Source organism: Scyliorhinus canicula, chromosome 14 (assembly GCF_902713615.1).
Source record: "Scyliorhinus canicula chromosome 14, sScyCan1.1, whole genome shotgun sequence".
NCBI classification, from domain to species: Eukaryota; Metazoa; Chordata; class Chondrichthyes; order Carcharhiniformes; family Scyliorhinidae; genus Scyliorhinus; species Scyliorhinus canicula.
This window is the reverse complement of record NC_052159.1, coordinates 92,504,462-92,522,328: the sequence shown is the minus strand read 5'-3', so window position 1 is coordinate 92,522,328 and position 17,867 is coordinate 92,504,462. Positions and strand designations below refer to the sequence as shown.

Sequence of the window (17,867 nt, the reverse complement as noted above, 5' to 3'; positions counted from 1 at the left end):
ACTCTAAAATTCTCTGGGTGCGATTTTCCGCACTCACGACGGGTCGGAGAATAGCGGGCGGCGCAAATTTTTACGGCGATGCTGGTCCGACGCCCTCCCGCTATTCTCCGAACCCCGCACAAACTCCAAGTCGCCATTCCCGCAAAACGCCTCGAACTCGCCCCCGACACGACCAGAATCGCTAGTTTTTGGCCCCCCGCTATTCTCCGGCCCGGATGGGCCGAAGTCCCGACGTCATCACGCACTGTTTACACGGCGTCAAACACACCTGCTTTTTAAGTTCGTCAACCAGTCGTGCTGGCTGACGACAGCTTCGAGGAGGTGAGCGCACCGCTCAGCGCACCGCTCGAGTCTGGCCACAACGGGGAAGGCATCCCTGAGAACGGGAGGGGGGTCCAGAGCGGGGGGGAGTGGGGGAGATGGAGGGGGGGAGTGGGGGAGATGGAGGGGGGATTGGGGGAGATGGAGGGGGGGAGTGGGGGAGATGGAGGGGGAGTGGGGGAGATGGAGGGGGGGAGTGGGGGAGATGGAGGGGGGAGTGGGGAGACGGAGGGGGGAGATGGAGGGGGGGAGGGAGGGGGGTGGGAGTGGGGGGGGGTAGGGAGAGAGTGAGCGAGTGAGCCGTCCAACCCCGTACAAAATGTCTGCCACCATGCCATGGCGTGGCCGGTCACAGGACAGGCCGCTGGTGCCCTGTGGCTTACGGACACAGGCCACTGACGCACCGGTGAGGAGGACATAGTTTACTGCCGTTGGATGCAGAAAGTGACCAGGGGTTAGGCTGTCCGCGTGTCAGCAGCGCGTCCAGGCCACCGGGACACACAGGTGTCCCGTGGCAGGCAGCTGCCGAGGTGTCGACTAACCTCCATCTAAGATGTCCCGTTTCTCTGCCCCCCACCACCCTTCTGTAGGTTAGCACAATGTCTGTGAACAGAACGGCGATGTTCTGCGCAGTGGTTGGGGCCGCTGCACTGCATTTGGAGATGCAGCAGCATCCACAGCCACAACCCGCAGTGGATGCAGGGCCAGCTGCAGCAGCAGAGGGAAGGGCCGAGGAGTTGCCAGTCGTCGAGCAGCATGGGAGGAGGAGGAGGAGGAGGAGGAGGAGAGGAGAGAGTGAGGGTGCAGCCACGGCGCCAGAGGCGACGACCAAATCGAGGGTGTGTACCGTGTCCGGGTCTCTTTCCTAACAATGACGGACATCACCTGCACGAGGGAGACTCCGGCTGAGTAGGCAGACGGTGATACATATCTGTCACCTCGTGGCGCACCTCGCCCCACGTGGAACGGGGGGAGGACATGCGATCCCTGTTGCCATCAAGGTGACGGTCGCTCTTAACTTCTATGCTACCGGCTCGTTCCAGTCTCCGAGCGGGGACGTCTCCGGGATCTCCCAGTCATCGGTCCACAGGTGCATCCGGGATGTGACCGACGCCCTCTATGCCATCGCGGACATCTACATCACCTTTCCCGAGGACCGAGCAAGTCAAGACTCACGAGCTCGTGGATTTGCCAGAGTGGCCGGGATACCGAGGTGCAGGGCGGCAATCGATTGTGTTCACGTCCCCATGCGCCCGCCTGCAGGGGACAGGGACGTGTTCACAAACAGGAGGGGGACATACTCCATGAATATCCAGGTGGTATGCGACCCCCACATGCGGATCATGAACGTCTGTGCAAGGTTCCCAGGGAGTGTGCATGACTCCTACATACTGGCGCAGTCGTTCATCCCTGCGATGTTTGAGGGACGTTCCCCTCCGGCTGAGGGGCTGGTTGCTAGGCGACAGCTGTTATCCGCTGAGGTCTTGGCTGATGACGCCTATCCGGAGGCCTCAGACCAACGCGGAAACCCGATACAACGAGGCCCATGCAGCAACCAGGGGTGTGGTGGAGCGCTGCCTTGGCCTCCTGAAGATGAGATTCAGGTGCCTGGACCGCTCCGGAGGGGCCCTGCAGTACCAGGCCGAAAGGGTCCCTCGCATTGTTGTGGTCTGCTGTGCGCTGCACAACATCGCGATGCAGAGGGGAGATGACCTGCTGCAGGAGGCGGAGGGAGAAGCCAATGGCAGTGGTGCCAGCACAGAGGAGGAGGAGGAGGAGGAGGAGGAGGAGGAGGAGAGGGAGGAGGAGCAGGAGGAGAAGGAGGAGGAGGAGGCTGGTGGAGTGGCCAGTTGGGCCGGTGCCAACCAGCGCATGCGCGGTGGCCGCACTCCCCCAGGGCGCCCCCCCCCCAGGGCGGCCCCCCCCAGGGCGGCCCCCCCCTCTGCCCTCTGTCCGCCCCCCCCCGCCCCGCCCTCGGGTCCGTCCCCCCCTCGGGTCCGCCCCCCCCCTCGGGTCCGCCCCCCCTCGGTCTGCTCCCCCCCCCTCGGGTCCGCTCCCCCCGCCCTCGGGTCCGCTCCACCCCCCCCCTGACCCCGCCCCCCCCCTGACCCCGCCCCCCCCGGCTCGGCCCCCCCCCCCACCGACCCCGCCCCCCCCCCCCCCCGGCTCGGGCCCCCCCTCGGCCCCGCCCCCCCCCCTCGGCCCCCCCCCCCCCTCTCGGCCCCCCCCCCCCCCCAAGGGCGCCAAAGTTCAGCTTGCCCGGGGCGCCAGCAACCCTAGGGCCGGCGCTGCCTACCACTACGTCTACGTGAGTCCCCAGATGATACAGCGGGAGTGGAGGAGGACTGCTGCGAATCGCCCCCTTCGGCTCGTTTCTCCTTGGCCAAGCGTTTCCTGGGGCGACCCGGCCTTGATGGGCCAGGCTGCTCTGCGGGCGTCTTGGGTGACGCTGTGCCACCCTGCTCTGCCTGCTGCCCACCCGATGCACCAGGGATGGGACGGGGGGAGGCCGAGAATTCCGGGACGTCCCGTGATGGACTTAATGGGACGGGCCCCGAAACCTCCTCCTCCCTCGGGGAGCCCGGTGGCCCCCGGGCCTCACTTTGGGACAGAGGTGCGAGCGGGGAGGTGCCCCGTCGCGCCACCGACACCTGGCGCTGCCAGTCCTGGAGGCCTGCGACGGTATCCACCAGGATCCGAAGGTTTGCAGACACGGAGTCCAGGGAGTTAGTCATTCCCGCCAGGGACTGTGCGACCTCAACCTGTGAGTGCACAACGCCATCCAGCACACGTGTCAGGCGGTTGATGCTCTCGGCGACTGACTGCTGCGACTGGGCCATGACCTGGTGAGACTCGGCCAAGGCCCGCAGGGCGCCGGCAATGTCGTTTTGGCTCTGGCACATTGCTGCCTGTGAGAGGGCAACCCTGTCCAGGGCCGAGGATGACGCGTGCACATTAACCCCAACACCTTGGATAACCTGACCCATTGCCTCCACCGCGGATGCCATCCGTGCGGTGTCGGACTGGGTCGCTGCCCTGAGCGGCACCACTCCCTGCTCTTGGACGCGGTTCGACTCCTCTAACAACGTCTGCAGAGCCAGGAAGGCAGCCCTCATCCCGTCATAGTTTCCCTGGGTTTCTTGAGGCATCGGCTGTGCGGGTGGGTTGAGAAACTCCAGGAACTCAGGAAAACGTCTGGGACCCAGCTGCATGCTGGGCCTGGCCTGGCCTCCGCCAGTCTGGGCCCTCGTCTGCTCCGACCTCCACCTGCTGTACCTGCTCAGCTGTGATGTGCGAACCAGACTGTGACCCAGGAGCCTCATCACTAAATAATCCAGCCGGGGTGAGTGTCTCTGGGATGGTGGATGGTGTGGGAGATAGCAGTGACGCAAGCTCGAGGCCGTCTAGGTTTGAGGCCTCCTCTGTGTCATCGGCCCGCTGAGAGGCCGCAGGGCGTTCGCGGGCCATTTCTCTCTCTTGCTCTGTCGCCGCCCTCTGGGCGTCCTGCTCCACAAATTGTGTTGGGGAGGATGGGCCTCCCCGGTGATCGGGCACCCTCTGTCGTGAGGCCCCGGGTGAGGTGGGGGCTGATGCGTTTATCCGTCTGGAGCCAGACGGCCCTGGTCGTTCGGCATCACGTCCTAGGGAAGAGAATGAAACTGCTTATTTAGATTCGCTCGGCCGGGCGCTGGACGGTCCCAGTGGCCAGGGTGTGAAGGGACAGAGGATGGGGGAGGTGTCCAAGTGGGCAGGGTGTGTGAAGGGACAGAGGATGGGGGAGGTGTCCAAGTGGGCAGGGTGTGTGAAGGGACAGAGGATGGGGGAGGTGTCCAAGTGGGCAGGGTGTGTGAAGGGACAGAGGATGGGGGAGGTGTCCAAGTGGGCAGGGTGTGAGAAGGGACAGAGGATGGGGGAGGGGAGGGGGTGTTTGTCATGGAGGGTTGTCTCACTTGTTGCAGCTCCGCCAACCTCGCATAGCGCAACATCCCGGGTGCCAGACCCCCCAACAAGGTCCAGTGCCCTCTACTCAAAGGTGGTGAGGGGGTGCAGGTTGGGCGAACTCCCTCCAGTCTGGTGCCGCTCACGGGTGTTGTGAGCGGACTTGGCCTGTTGGGGGAGGGTACATAGGTAGATCATTACAATACGGCAGGTATCAGCAGTCCGTTCAGATACTGGCACAGTTTGGGGGTCAAGTTGTCATAAGACGATTGCATCTCTCCACGGGGGCCAGAGCGCTGGGTCTGTGACAACTTTGTGAACCACCCTCAACTAACTCTGCCCCTATCCCCCTCCACCCCCCGTGCCAGGGGGGGAGGTGGGTGATTAAGTTAAGGGGGAGGGATGGTTGTGACCAGGGGGCACCTTCTTGGCACTTACCCTGGCAGACCTGGTGAGGTCGTGCAGCTTTTTTCGGCACTGCTCTGCTGAGCGAGGGGTCTGCCCCACAGCACTGACGGCAGCACCCACCTCACGCCAGGCCTGGCGCACCACGCTGGCAGGTTGGCGATGCCCTCTCCGCGGGCAGATGATGCCCCTCCTCTGCTCGACGGCATCGAGCAGCGTCTCCACATCTGCATCAACAAAACGAGGTGCAGCTCTCCTGGGCTCCGACATCATGGCCTACAGATTCTGTGCTCGCCCGCGCCTTTTTACGGCGTCGGGCGGCGTCACGTGGGCGTGATCGTATCGTCGCCGCGTTCCGTCGTCATCGCGCACGTGATTGACGCGGCCGCGTTCCTAGCCCATTTCCCGGACGTTCCTAGCCCATTTCCCGGAGAATCGCGCCCTCTGGCCCTACTTTGCTTGACCTCGTTACTACCAATTAGAGCCCTGACAGATTATAAACCGCAAAACTTATTTTCAAACTATAATTGATGAAAGTTATACAGATTTACTGACCTTGTCCAGTACTTACCAATCAGCTCACTCCTTTGTATCCTCAGCTACAGCAGGGCAAGACCACTCTCTGAAGATTTGAAGTTACAAAGCAAGGAGAAAAAGCAAAGGGATCCTATTCAAGCTTCAAATTTCCAAGTTCAAAGCTTAAAACTCACTCTGTCTGTGGCCTCACTCTGTCTGTGGCCTCACTCTGGATGTGGCTTCTCTCCCACTGCTCGTGCGCACTGTCCAGTCCAGGCAGATCATTCCATACATGGAAAACATGCGAGATACGCTAAATACACAATGTAAATATATAGACATAGACAGCGGGTGAAGCGTACAGAGGGTAGTGCTACTCAGTAGAGAAGATGCATGGAGAGATCTATTCAGTCCATAAGAGGGTCATTCTGGAGTCTGGTAACAGCGGGTAAGAAGCTGTGTTTGAATATGTTAATGCGTGTTCTCAAACGTTTGTATCTCCTGCCAAAGAACACAGTTTGTCAAAAGATGCGGTGCACCAGAGCTCATCATAGAGCGGGTCGTAATCATCCTCCATCTCATGGACCAGACCAGCTATTACTGCTACCCAGGACCCGCAACCCGTAGTCAGGCAGGTAGGAATCAGGGAGGAGGTCGCAGGTGTGTGGGCTGGGGGGGGGGGTCTTGGTGCAGGGAGAATGGTCATGGGAGCGGGTGGTCGGCTGGGGGGGGGGGCGGATTGTGGGGGCGGATTGTGGGGGTCGGACGGGATAGTTGTGCCACTATTGGCCTGGCCTCCTAGTCAGCGAACCTAGAGGTGATTAGAGTGTCCCGTGTGTGCCTGCCCTTGTGCTCAAGTGTGGCCTCCTGTGCCTGCCTGGGTCACATGCTCTGCACATCTTGGTCTTCCCCCGCATCCTCCTCGTTGGTTGAGGCCTGGTGTTCATCCCCCTCTTCCAGCAGGTCACCTCTCTGCTGCACGATGTTGTGGAGGACACAGCAGGTCACCATGACGTGGGAGACTTTCCTAGAGCTATACTGGAGGACCTCTCCAGAGCAGTCCAGACACCTGAACTGCATCCCCAGGCTGCCGATGCACACCTCTATCATGGCCCTGGCTGCGGCATAGGTGATGTTGTAGCGGGTCTCTGCATTGGCCTGTGGCCTCCGGATAGGCATCATCAGGCACAGCCGCAGTGGATAACCCCTGACACCTGAGAGCCAACCACTCAGCCCGGGGTGCGCCTCGAAGGTATTGGGAACCATTGAGTGTGCCAGGATAAAGGTGTCGTGCACATTGCCTCGGCATCAGGTGCAGACGTGTCCGATGTGCATCTTGTGGTCACACACCAACTACACGTGTATGGAGTAATACTCCATTCAGGTTGAGAAGAACACTCCCTCGTGCCCGTAGGGAGACTTGCGCCCAGTCGATCACCCTCTAAAACTGGGGCATCTCAGTGATGGCGGCGAGCCCCGCTGCCCAGGCATCCTGATGGGCTAAGTCCACAGTGAAGCTGATGTATTGTGCTGATGGGCACATAGGGCCTCCATTACAGCGTGGATCCACCTCTGTACCGAGATCCGCGAGGTCTCTGGCAGGTCCCCACTCGGCGCCTAGAAGAACCCTGTGGCGTAAACGATCAGTGCAACCGTCATCTTGATGGCCACCGGGAGCAGGTGTCCTCTTCCATACCCCCGTGGCTCCAGGTGCGCCATGATCCGGCATATATGCTGTATGATCCCCCTGATCAGCCGGAATCTTCGATGGCATGACCGGTCCGGGCCGGTCCTCGAATGACAAGCGCTGCCAGTACACACGAGGCCTGATGCGCCTCCTTCCCACCTCCTCCCCGGCCTGTTGAGCGGCCGGTTCTCCATCCTCACCGGCTGGCTCCTGTTCCTCTGAGGCAAACTCTGCCGCTGCAGGGTCCTCCCCAAGCAGCTCCTGCTCCTCCTACAACCTCAGTTCATCCCCCAAGGCTGCAGCAGCAAGGCAGATGGCAATCATTCCTGCATTGTGTACTGGGGGTGGAAGGTGTTAGCATGGTGCCTACCCCCATCCCAACCAGGTCTAATGGGTGACACGGTGGCACCGGCCTGCACTGCAGCCCCTCCCCCAGCATGTCACCATCCCCACACCCATCCCCGGCTGAGCTCCAGGCACTCTTCCCTCCACACCGCACCCGTGGCCCCTTTGGTGCCCGGCACCATGGGGGCCTCTGACACCGGCACCCGTTCCTGCTGGCAGGGGTACTGGTGGCTCGTGCTGTACATTACAGTGGTATGCTTCCCCCCCCCCCCCCCCTCGTCCGGAACTCTGCTGTCGTGGCTACCGTGGGCATTCCCCTTGGCTGAGCCACATGATGGCCTGCCGGTGGGTGGAGCCAGTTGTGGGTGTGGGTGGGGGTTGGTGGGGAGGAGGGAGGGGTTGGGTTGGGCAGGTGGGATGGGTGCACACATATGGTCGGTGCCGCTCTGCTCAATCGCAGGCCGCCTACACACCCCGTTCGCAGGGGGACACCCCAACCCACAGCCCATCCCCTGGTCAGTCCCCACTATTTACCCTGGACCCTGGCAGCTGCCCCCTCGCCCAGCCAACCATGCCAATGGTCGGACTGGCAGCCCACGGTCCCGCCTTTGGGAACATGGCCTACCTCTGTTCTCTCCCTAAAGAGCCATTGCGCCTGTTTCCCGATTTTTAAAACCACAAGTGAACCTCGCCATTGGCAATTGCTTCTGGCAGAAGCAGAGTATTGCGGGAGCCCTGAGGTATACTGGGATGCGTCCGTTAACGTTATGCCAATAGCATTTACTGTACGTGCGGCGTAAAATGCACTCACGCCGCTGTCAAGGCGCCGGAGCATGACATTTCTTCGCGCACCCAACACCGGTCTCATTTTTTGGCTGAGATGTAACACTCCGCCCGATAGTGCCTCACAATCCCGGCTGGATGAAGAATCCCACTCTGTATCTCTAGATGGAAACAGAGATAACGTTCCAGGAGTTCTGATGAAGTCTCATCGACCTGAAACATTTTTACATATGAAATATATAATATCCGATATTCTTAACTTGATTTTATTTTAGAAGTTATTTCATTCATGAATGTAGATATTTAGCAATTACAGTATTTCAACTTCGAAGGTATGATGTTCTCATGTTTTCTTTTCCTGGAAAGGGTCCCACAGAACCTAACTACAGTTTTTACATTATTTGTAATGGGAAGACCTGATTTACTTGACATTGTTTTACTTTAGGTTACTTTCAGGAATGCAAATGTAACATTGAGCAAGGACTTATTGTATGATGTTATATATTGTCGGGGTATACAACTCTACTGCAGCTGATGGGTCTCAGCTTGGATGCCTGGTTTTGAGTTGCTGCATATGTACTGAATATCCTGTTTAGCACCATGATCGTACCATATGATAGGATGAAATGTTTCCACAGTGTGAAAGAAGAATTGTGTCTCATTGGTGGCCAGTGTTGTCATATACAAACACATCTGTGACAGTTAGATTGATGTGGAATTAAATCAATGAGGACATTGCCTTATGTTGGTGCTCCCAATACCTATCACAAGCTGAGTTTGGCAGCTATATTCTTCAAGGCTCAGACAGTTCTGTCATTCTTGGTGATGGTCATTGAAGTTTACCCACCCAGAGTTTCTTATGTGCCTTTGCTATCTCTATTGCTACTTGCAATTGGCATTCAACATGGACGACCATTCATTCATTCAGCTGCTGGGGGATGATAGTCGGTAATAATAAAGAGAAGGTTTCCTTGAACTCATTTGCCATGAAGCCATGAAACCTCATGCCGGCCAGTCTCAGACGACTACTTTTCCTCAACTGTATTCCATTATGCCACCAGCGAACTTGCAATGGGACAGAATGGCCGGGATTTCGAATGCCGGCGTCAAGGGGCCTCCAGGCCCAGTCATTCTCCCCTTCCTTGGGGGCTAGAACGGCAACAGAGTGCTGTGCGCTGCTCCGGCGCCGAAGCTGGCCCTACATGGCAAGCTAGGGTCCGCACATGCACGCCACGCCCATCTCCGTGCCGGCGCATGCACGTGGTTTCCGTCTCTGCACCAGCCCCCAGGCAACATGGAGGAGTCCTACAGAGGACCGGCGTGGAGGAACATAGGCCCCCCCCGGAATGAGTGTGCCCACCAATCAGTAGCCTCGATTGCGGGCCTGGCCATCTTGGAGGCCCCCCCCCCCCCCCCGGAGTTGGAAACCCCCCAACCAGGACGGCCCTCGCAGCCAGAAAGCCGATGTGCTACCGGGTGGGACCATATGTAACCTACGCCGGCGGAACTCAGCGGGCACTTGGCCCGTCGAGCACGGAGAATTGCCGCGGGGGCTGCTTTCAACGGCCCCCCGACCAGCGACGTGGCAAACGCGTGGGCGCGATTGCCGCCGATTCTCCGGTATTCTCACCCCCCCCCCCCCCTCCCTCCCGGTGATTCTCCGACCCGGCGCGGGCTCAGAGAATCCCGACCAATACATCTGGGGATGATTCCTCGGTGCTTGCTGTTAAGTATGATTCCACGATGACAAAGAGCCATCCAGACTCGAAACGTTAGCTTTGTGTTCTCTCCACAGATGCTGAGATTGTCCAGCATTTTCTGTTTTTATTTCAGGTTCCTGTACTCACGGTTATTTGCCTTTAGATTAAGACTGTTATGTTTCCTTCCCTGAAGGACATTTGTGAACCAATTAGGTTTTTGTGACAATCATGATCACATTTACTGTTACCAGTGTTTTATCACTCAATGCTTTTCAGAAGCAAATAATTCAAATTCTCAAACTGCTGTATTGTTATTTGAACTCAAATTCTACTCAGATTATTAGTTCAGATCTCTGGATTACTATTCCAGTCACATAATCATTCTACTATCATCACCCATGTGGTAAATTATTCAAATGAATCTGATAGTTTGCTCCTCTTCTGATTGGATCAATCAGGCCCGTTGCCATCAACTCAAATCAAAATAATTTAACAGAAGTGGCTCCGGGCAGCTCGGTGGCGTAATAGTTAGCACCGCTGCCTCACGACGCCGAGGACCCAGGTTCGGTCCCGGCCCTGGGTCACTGTCGGTTGGAGTTTGCACATTTTCCCCATGTTATGCGTGGGTTTCGCCCCCACAACCTAAAGATCTGCAGGATAGGTGGATTCGCCACGCTAAATTGCCCCTTAATTGGAAAAAATGAATTGGGTACTCTAAATTTATAAAAACAGAAGTGGCTCCTTTTAAAAGGGCACAGACAAGAAATACCCATTACAAATAACATCTTGCAAACTTAATAAATTATATTGTTGTTATTGTTTTAATAACAATAACAACATATTTATATATTGCCTTCAACATAATTAAACATCTGAAGTTAGTTCCCAGCACCATTTTAAAATAAAATATGACACAGAGTTACATAAGGAATATTAGGTCAGATAACCAAAAACGCAGTCAAAGAGGTAGGTTTTAAGATGTGTCTTCGAGCAGGAGAGTGAGGTTTAAGAGGCAGAGAAGTGAAGGGACGGTATTCCAAAAGCTTAAGTCCGAGGCAAGTGAAGGTGCATTCCCCATTGGTAGTCACGGGGTGTTGAAGAAGCCAGAATTAGATGAGCGCAGATATCTCAGAGGGTTGTGGGGCTGGAGGAGATTACGGAGATAGAGAGGGGCAATGCCATATAAAGATTTGCAAACAAGGATGAGGATTTTAAAATCAAGGAGTTGTTTGAGGGAGAGCCAATATAGGTCAGTGAGCACAGGGGTGATAACGGAACAAGACTTGTTGTGAGTTAAGGTACAGGCAACAGAGCTTTGGTGATTTCAAGCTTATTGAGGGTAGAATGTGAGAAAGCAGCCAGAAGTTCCCTGAAATAGTAGAGGTAACGAAGACATGAATGAGGATTACAGCAGTAGATGAACTGAGACATGGGTGAAATTGTTATGGAGGTGAAAATTTGCAGTCAAAGTGATGACCATGGGTTTGAGGTTGGAATCTCATTTCTGGATCAAGTGTGACACCAAGATTGCAGGCAGACTGCCATAATCTCAGACTGTTTTTAGGAGAGTGTTAGCTGAGGAATGGAGTTGGGGCAAGGACTGAAACAGTCTTCCCAATACATAACTGGAAGAAGTTTCTGCTTAACCAACACTGAATGTTGGACAACAATCTGATAATTTAGCAATGATGGAGGAGCTGAAAGATGTGCTGGTAAGGTAGAACTTGGCATCATCAATGTATATGTTGTTACGAACACCTGGTCAGCTCTCAACAGTGGCTAAGAGATTAAAACATAGCCATAACTTTTTAAAGTTTTAAGACGATGCGGAACGATCGATTTGTTCCAGGAGTGATAATATAAGAAATAGGGCTGTGTTATCTTATAAACACACTTTATTAAAACAAAAGAAAATAAAACAATATTTAAACTTCTAAGCTTCAACGCTAAAAGAATAAATGTAGTTTCTTATTCTTAACACACTAGTTCCCACTAAACATCACTTCAAATAAACATGCAGCTCTCATTCTACTTACACAGAGAGGCAAAGGCAAAACTTGCATTTAGAAAGCATTTTTTCTTCTCTTAGGGACATTCATTCTGAACCCTTTTTAAAGCCTGCCTCGGTGGCAGCTTTCATGACATCTCTCATTCGATTTCCAAAGCCTTCTGCCCTGTAACTGTTCAAAACAGCACTCTTTCTTTCTCTCTCTAAGCTCTGCCCAACCTCTCCAACAAAGGTTTTGGGGTTTTCAGACTTGAACCCATCAGCATCATCTTGGCTGTTTGATTGTCCACTCGCATTTATACAAAAGAACAGCGCCATGCTATTGATATGTAACTAACCTCCTATTGAAGGACAAAGAGGTCATTTGACTCTGTAATGGGCTAATAGCTGGTCAGACAGGAGTGACCAGAACAATGGATCTGGGGGCATCCTATGTATTCCTGGGGCAATGCAACTTGACCAGCTGTGGGCATACTCCTCTGAGTCTGTGCCAGCAGGTTTTTTATCCCCTCAGTCTGTTTAATCCCTAAATTGCCTGCTACATTGGTGCTTCATTTTTGGGCCCAATATCTTCCTCGTGTAACAATGTGAAAACTAAATTTGTACATCATATAAGGCAACATGTTGATGAGAAATAATGTTAGCTCATTGAATCCCTTCCATATATCTTTTTAAAAATTTTTTAAAAAAATATATTGTTATTCTCCTTTTTCACATTTTCATCATCTTTACAACAAATAATTAATTGTAACAACAAATACAATGGCAATCCCCGAGCCAACAATCCCTTCATCCCACCCACCCTCAAACACCCTCAAATACAAAACACCAATGAAAAAGAATCATCATTAATTTATACATTCAAAGCCCCCCCAACCCCTCCCCGTCATGTTCAATGTCATCCAATTCATGAAAATGCTTGATGAACAAGGCCCATTAGTTGTAGAACCCTTCCATCCTCCCCCTCAACTCAAATTTACTTTCTCAAGCATTAAGAACTCCAGCAGGTCTCCCGCCACACCGAGGCACAGGGCGGAGAAGCCAACCTCCACCCCAACATAATCCATCTTCGGGCAATCAGCGAGGCGAAGGCTAAGACATTTCCCTCCGCACCAGCTTCCAATCCCGACCGATTCGGCACCCCGAATATGGCTTCTAGGGGACCAGCGTTGAGTCTCACATGCACTACCTTCGAGATGACGTGAAAGACCTCCCTCCAAAACCCCTCCAGTTTTGGGCAGGACCAAAACACATGAACATGATTTGCAAACCCCCTCCCCCCCTCAACAGCGTTCACAAACATCCTCCACCCCCTCAGAAAATCGGCTCATCCTCACCCTTGTAAGGTGCCCTACACACCACCTTCAACCTCGCGCATGAAGTTGATGCATTCATCCTCCGTTGCACCTCACACCATAACCCCTCCGCCATGACCTCACCCCCTTCTATATATCTTTAAACATGTTAGAAAAAATCTGAATTATAACTAATTAATAATACCCTGTAACAGTCACTTAATAATAATGTTTAACTGGATAGCATTTATTGACTTCAATACCAATTTTATAATTATTGGGAGATGGATCTCTTACTCGGTTTTCAGTCAGAAGTATTTCCCCTTTAAGGTTCATTCAATCCCAAAATGTTTCTTGCGCATACTGTTCAGCCAATCTGCTTCTGTTTTATTATTTATTTTCACACATTTTCTCTCTTCGCTGCTTCTAACATTTCACACCATGAACCCTAATTAAATGATAGTAACTTGGCAAACTGCAAATTAAGATATCAGTGCACCCAGTGCATTGTCATTACAGAAGACCCTCTTTTGCAACATCTTGATTTAACAATTCTGATCCTTGTTTTCATTTCCCTCTCTGGCCTCACCCTCCCAATCTCTGTAATTTTCTCCAGCCCACAATTCCTTATTGGGCTTATTAGTGACTATTTGATATTTATGACTCTTAATTTTGGATTTCCCCCACCTGTGGAAATACATCTATCCTATCAAACCCTTTCATAATTTTCAAAGACCTCTGTTAGGTCAACTTTTCTCTTTCCTTAAAGCAAAAAAAAGGCCCAAGCCCATTCAAAAATAATGCAAAGATAAAAGTTGTCTGGCGGAACCACAGGTCAGCGGCTGGGAGGATTGGTTGCTCTCTCTGGGAGGAAAAAGAGATCTCCGTGTGAAGCACCATCTACTGGCTGCCAATAAAACAGCAGGCAGCAGTTCTCTCTAGCTTTGACAGAGTCATCCAGGCTCGAAACGTTAGCTCCGTTCTCTCTCCACTGCTGTTGTCAGACCTGCTGAGATTGTGCAGCATTTTCTGTTTTTGTTTCATACATAACTGGAAGACGTTCCTGCTTAACCAACACTGAATGTTAGATAAACAATCAGATAAAGTTTGAAAGAATGCATCCTTGTTATATTTAGAAAGATTTGTCTCCATACCTTACACTCCCCTCCCTCCACTCACCCTTCTCTCACTTTACTGGACATGATTTTGGCTCAGAACTTACCTAAACCCAGAGAACAATTTTGGAACTCAGCACACTGTGGTAGTATGACTAGAGGTACTACGGTACCTGGGAGTGTGAGCTACCATTGGTGGAGAAGGCACGCTGCTCATTGGCCCAAGTATTTGCATTTCATTGGTCGGAACGTAAGGTAGCTCCGCCCAGTGAGGCGGGGTATAAGAACCCGTGTTTCCCAGCAGCCAGCCTTCTTTCTGTACTCGAGCTGCTGGGGAAACATCTTTTTGATTAAAGCCTTCAATTCGGACTACATCCTCGTTTCAGTAGTTATTGCTCGCGCATCAATTTAATCAACAAGATTTTAAAGGATGGAGCTCCGCATCAAGCCGGTGTCTATGACTCAGCCCCCACGCAGCTAACGCAGCAGCCACATTCAAGCATTGGCTAGCTTGTTTTAATAGCTACCTCAGCACGGCAAAAAACGTACCGACGAGGGAGCAGAAGCTGCACATCCTTCACTCGTGCGTCGGCCCCGCCATCTACACGCTCATCGAGGACACGTCCGACTACGACTCCGCCATGGAACTGCTTAAAGGACACTTCATCCGACCGGTGAATCAAATTTACGCTCGGCACTTTCTGGCTACGAGGCAGCAGATCCCTGGTGAGTCGTTAGACGATTTTTACCGTGCGCTCCTTGTAGTGGGGAGGAACTGCAGCTGCCCGCAAGTTTCTGCTAATGAGCACACCGAATTGTTAATCCGAGATGCCTTTGTTGCGGGTATGCCGTCCCCACAAATCCGTCAGAGACTGTTGGAGAAGGAAACTTTGAGCCTCACGGAGGCTGCGGCAAGAAGGGCCATTTTCTGTCGGTTTGCCAGGCCAAGGCAGTCGCTGTGGTCCCGGGCAGCGACTGCGGGACGCCGCCCCGTCTCTCTCCGAGGGCCACATACGGCCCGCGAACTTCTCCGTCCCCATTCCCCAACGCCACATGCGGCCTCCGGGCACCGCCATCTTGTTTTTCCGACGCCACGTGCGGGGGACGGGCGCCGCCATTTTGTCCATCCCCACCATGTGCGACCAGTGGGCGCCGCCATCTTGGATCGGCTCGGAGGACTCCGGCGCAGGTGACTACGCACCGCCTGATAACGACTCCGATCTTCTGCCACGACTCGCATCAGTCACCTTGGACCAGTCTTGACCCCGCACACTCTCTATGGCGACGACGAAGGTCCTGCTCAACGGGCACGAAACGTCCTGCCTGCTGGACTCTGGGAACACGGAGAGTTTCATACACCCTGCCACGGTAAGTCGCTGCTCTCTTCCTGTCCATCCCGTAAAGCAAAAAATCTCCCTGGCCTCAAGGGGTATTGTATAGCGAACCTCACGGTCCAGGGGAGGGAGTTTAAAAATTACAGGCTCTACGTCCTCCCCCACCTCTGCGCGGCCGCAATCCTGGGGCTAGACTTCCAGTATAACCTCCAGAGTCTAACATTTAAATTCGGCGGCCCTCTGCCTCCCCTCACTGTCTGCAGCCTCGCGACCCTCAAAGTCGATTCCCCGTCCTTGTTTGCAAACCTCACCCCGGATTGCAAACCTGTTGCCACCAGGAGCAGACGATCCAGTGCCCAGGACCGGGTCTTCATCAGGTCCGAAGTCCAGCGGCTTATGAAGGAAGGGGTCATCGAGGCTAGCAACAGCCCCTGGCGAGCACAAGTTCTGGTGGTAAAGACCGAGGAGAAGAATAGGATGGTCATAGACTACAGTCAGACCATCAACAGGGTTACGCAGCTGGACGCGTACCCTCTCACCCATATATCCAACCTGGTCAACAGGATCGCACAGTACAAGGTCTTCTCCATGTGGACCTCACGTCCGCCTACCACCAACTCCCCATCCGCGCAAGCGATCGCAAGTACACTGTGTTCGAGGCGGACGGGCGGCTCTACCACTTTTTAAGGGTTCCCTTCGGTGTCACAAACAGGGTCTTGGTCTTCCAACGAGAGATGGACCGAATGGTCGACCGATACGGTTTACGGGCAACTTTCCCGTATCTCGATAATGTCACCATCTGCGGCCACGGTCAGCAGGACCACGACACCAACCTCCGCAAATTCGTCCAAACGGCAAAACTCCTGAATCTGACCTATAACAAAGAAAAATGCGTGTTCAGCACCAACCGCCTAGCCATCCTCGGCTACGTAGTGCGAAATGGAGTGACAGGCCCCGACCCGGAACGCATGCGCCCCCTGATGGAGCTCCCCCTCCCTCACTGCTCCAAAGCCCTGAAGCGCTGCCTCGGGTTTTTCTCTTATTACGCTCAGTGGGTCCTTAACTACGCCGACAAAGCCCGTCCCCTCATCCAAACAGCCACTTTCCCCCTGTCGACGGAGGCCTGCCAGGCCTTCAGCCGCATTAACACGGATATCGCAAAGGCCACGATGGGTGCCATCGATGAGTCCCTCCCCTTCCATGTGAGAGCGATGCGTCTGACGTAGCTCTGGCAGCCACCCTCAATGAAGTGGGCAGGCCCCTGGCCTTCTTCTCGCGCACCCTCCATGCTTCCGAAATCCGCCACTCCTCGGTCGAGAAGGAAGCACAGGCCATAGTAGAAGCTGTGCGGCACTGGAGGCATTACCTGGCCGGCAGGAGGTTTACCCTCGCTCACAGGCCAACGGTCAGTGGCCTTCATGTTCGACAATGCACAGCAGGGCAAGATAAAGAACGACAAGATCTTGCGGTGGAGGATCGAGTTGTCCACCTACAACTACGACCTCTTGTATCGTCCTGGGAAGCTAAACGAGCCTCCCGATGCCCTGTCCAGCGGCACCTGTGCCAACGCACAAGTGGACCACCTCCGAGCCCTCCACGAGGACCTCTGGCACCCGGGGGTCAACCGCTTCTTCCATTTCGTGATGACCCGCAACCTGCCCTACTCCATCGAGGAGGTCAGGACAGTCACTAGGGACTGTCACATCTGCGCGGAGTGCAAGCCGCACTTCTACCGCCCCGAAAAAGCGCATCTGATAAAGGCTTCCCGTCCTCTTGAACGCCTCAGCATGGATTTCAAAGGTCCCCTCCCCTCTACCAACCGCAATACGTACTTCCTCAATGTGATTGATGAGTTCTCCCACTTCTCGTTCGCCATCCCCTGCCCCGACATGACCACAACCACCATCATAAAAGCTCTACACACCATTTTCTCCATGTTCGGATTCCCCGCCTTCATACACAGTGATAGGGGGTCCTCCTTCATGAGTGACGAACTGCGTCAATTCCTGCTCAGCAAGGGCATTGCCTCAGGCAGGACGACCAGTTATAACCCCCGGGGAAACGGGCAGGTAGAGAGGGAGAATGGTACAGTCTGGAAAACCGTTCTACTTGCCCTACGGTCTAGAAATCTCCCAGTCTCCCCGCTGGCAGGAGGTCCCCCCAGACGCCCACTCCATCCGGTCTCTACTCTGCACTTCTACTAATCAAACTCATCACGAATGCCTTCTTGTCTTCCCCAGGAAGTCTTCCTCAGGGACCCCGCTCCTGACTTGGCTGGCAGTCCCCGAGTCCATCCTGCTCCGGAAGCACGTGCAGACGCACAAATCGGATCCGTTGGTCGAGAGGGTCCAGCTGCTCCACGCTAACCCGCAATATGCGTATGTGGAATACCCCGACGGCCGACAAGACACGGTATCTC

At 54.3% G+C, this 17,867-nt stretch overlaps 1 protein-coding gene across 1 annotated transcript in view; it reads right to left on the bottom strand.

Annotated features, from left to right (window-relative positions):
* cep295 (centrosomal protein 295) overlaps window positions 1–12,022 on the bottom strand; it is a 172,235-nt gene extending 160,213 nt beyond the window's left edge. Inside the window, exon 1 of the mRNA XM_038817947.1 lies at window positions 11,924–12,022. Coding sequence (XP_038673875.1) covers window positions 11,924–12,022 — 99 coding nt within the window. The remainder of the gene's footprint in view (window positions 1–11,923) is intronic.
* Between the last annotated feature and the right edge of the window lie 5,845 nt (window positions 12,023–17,867).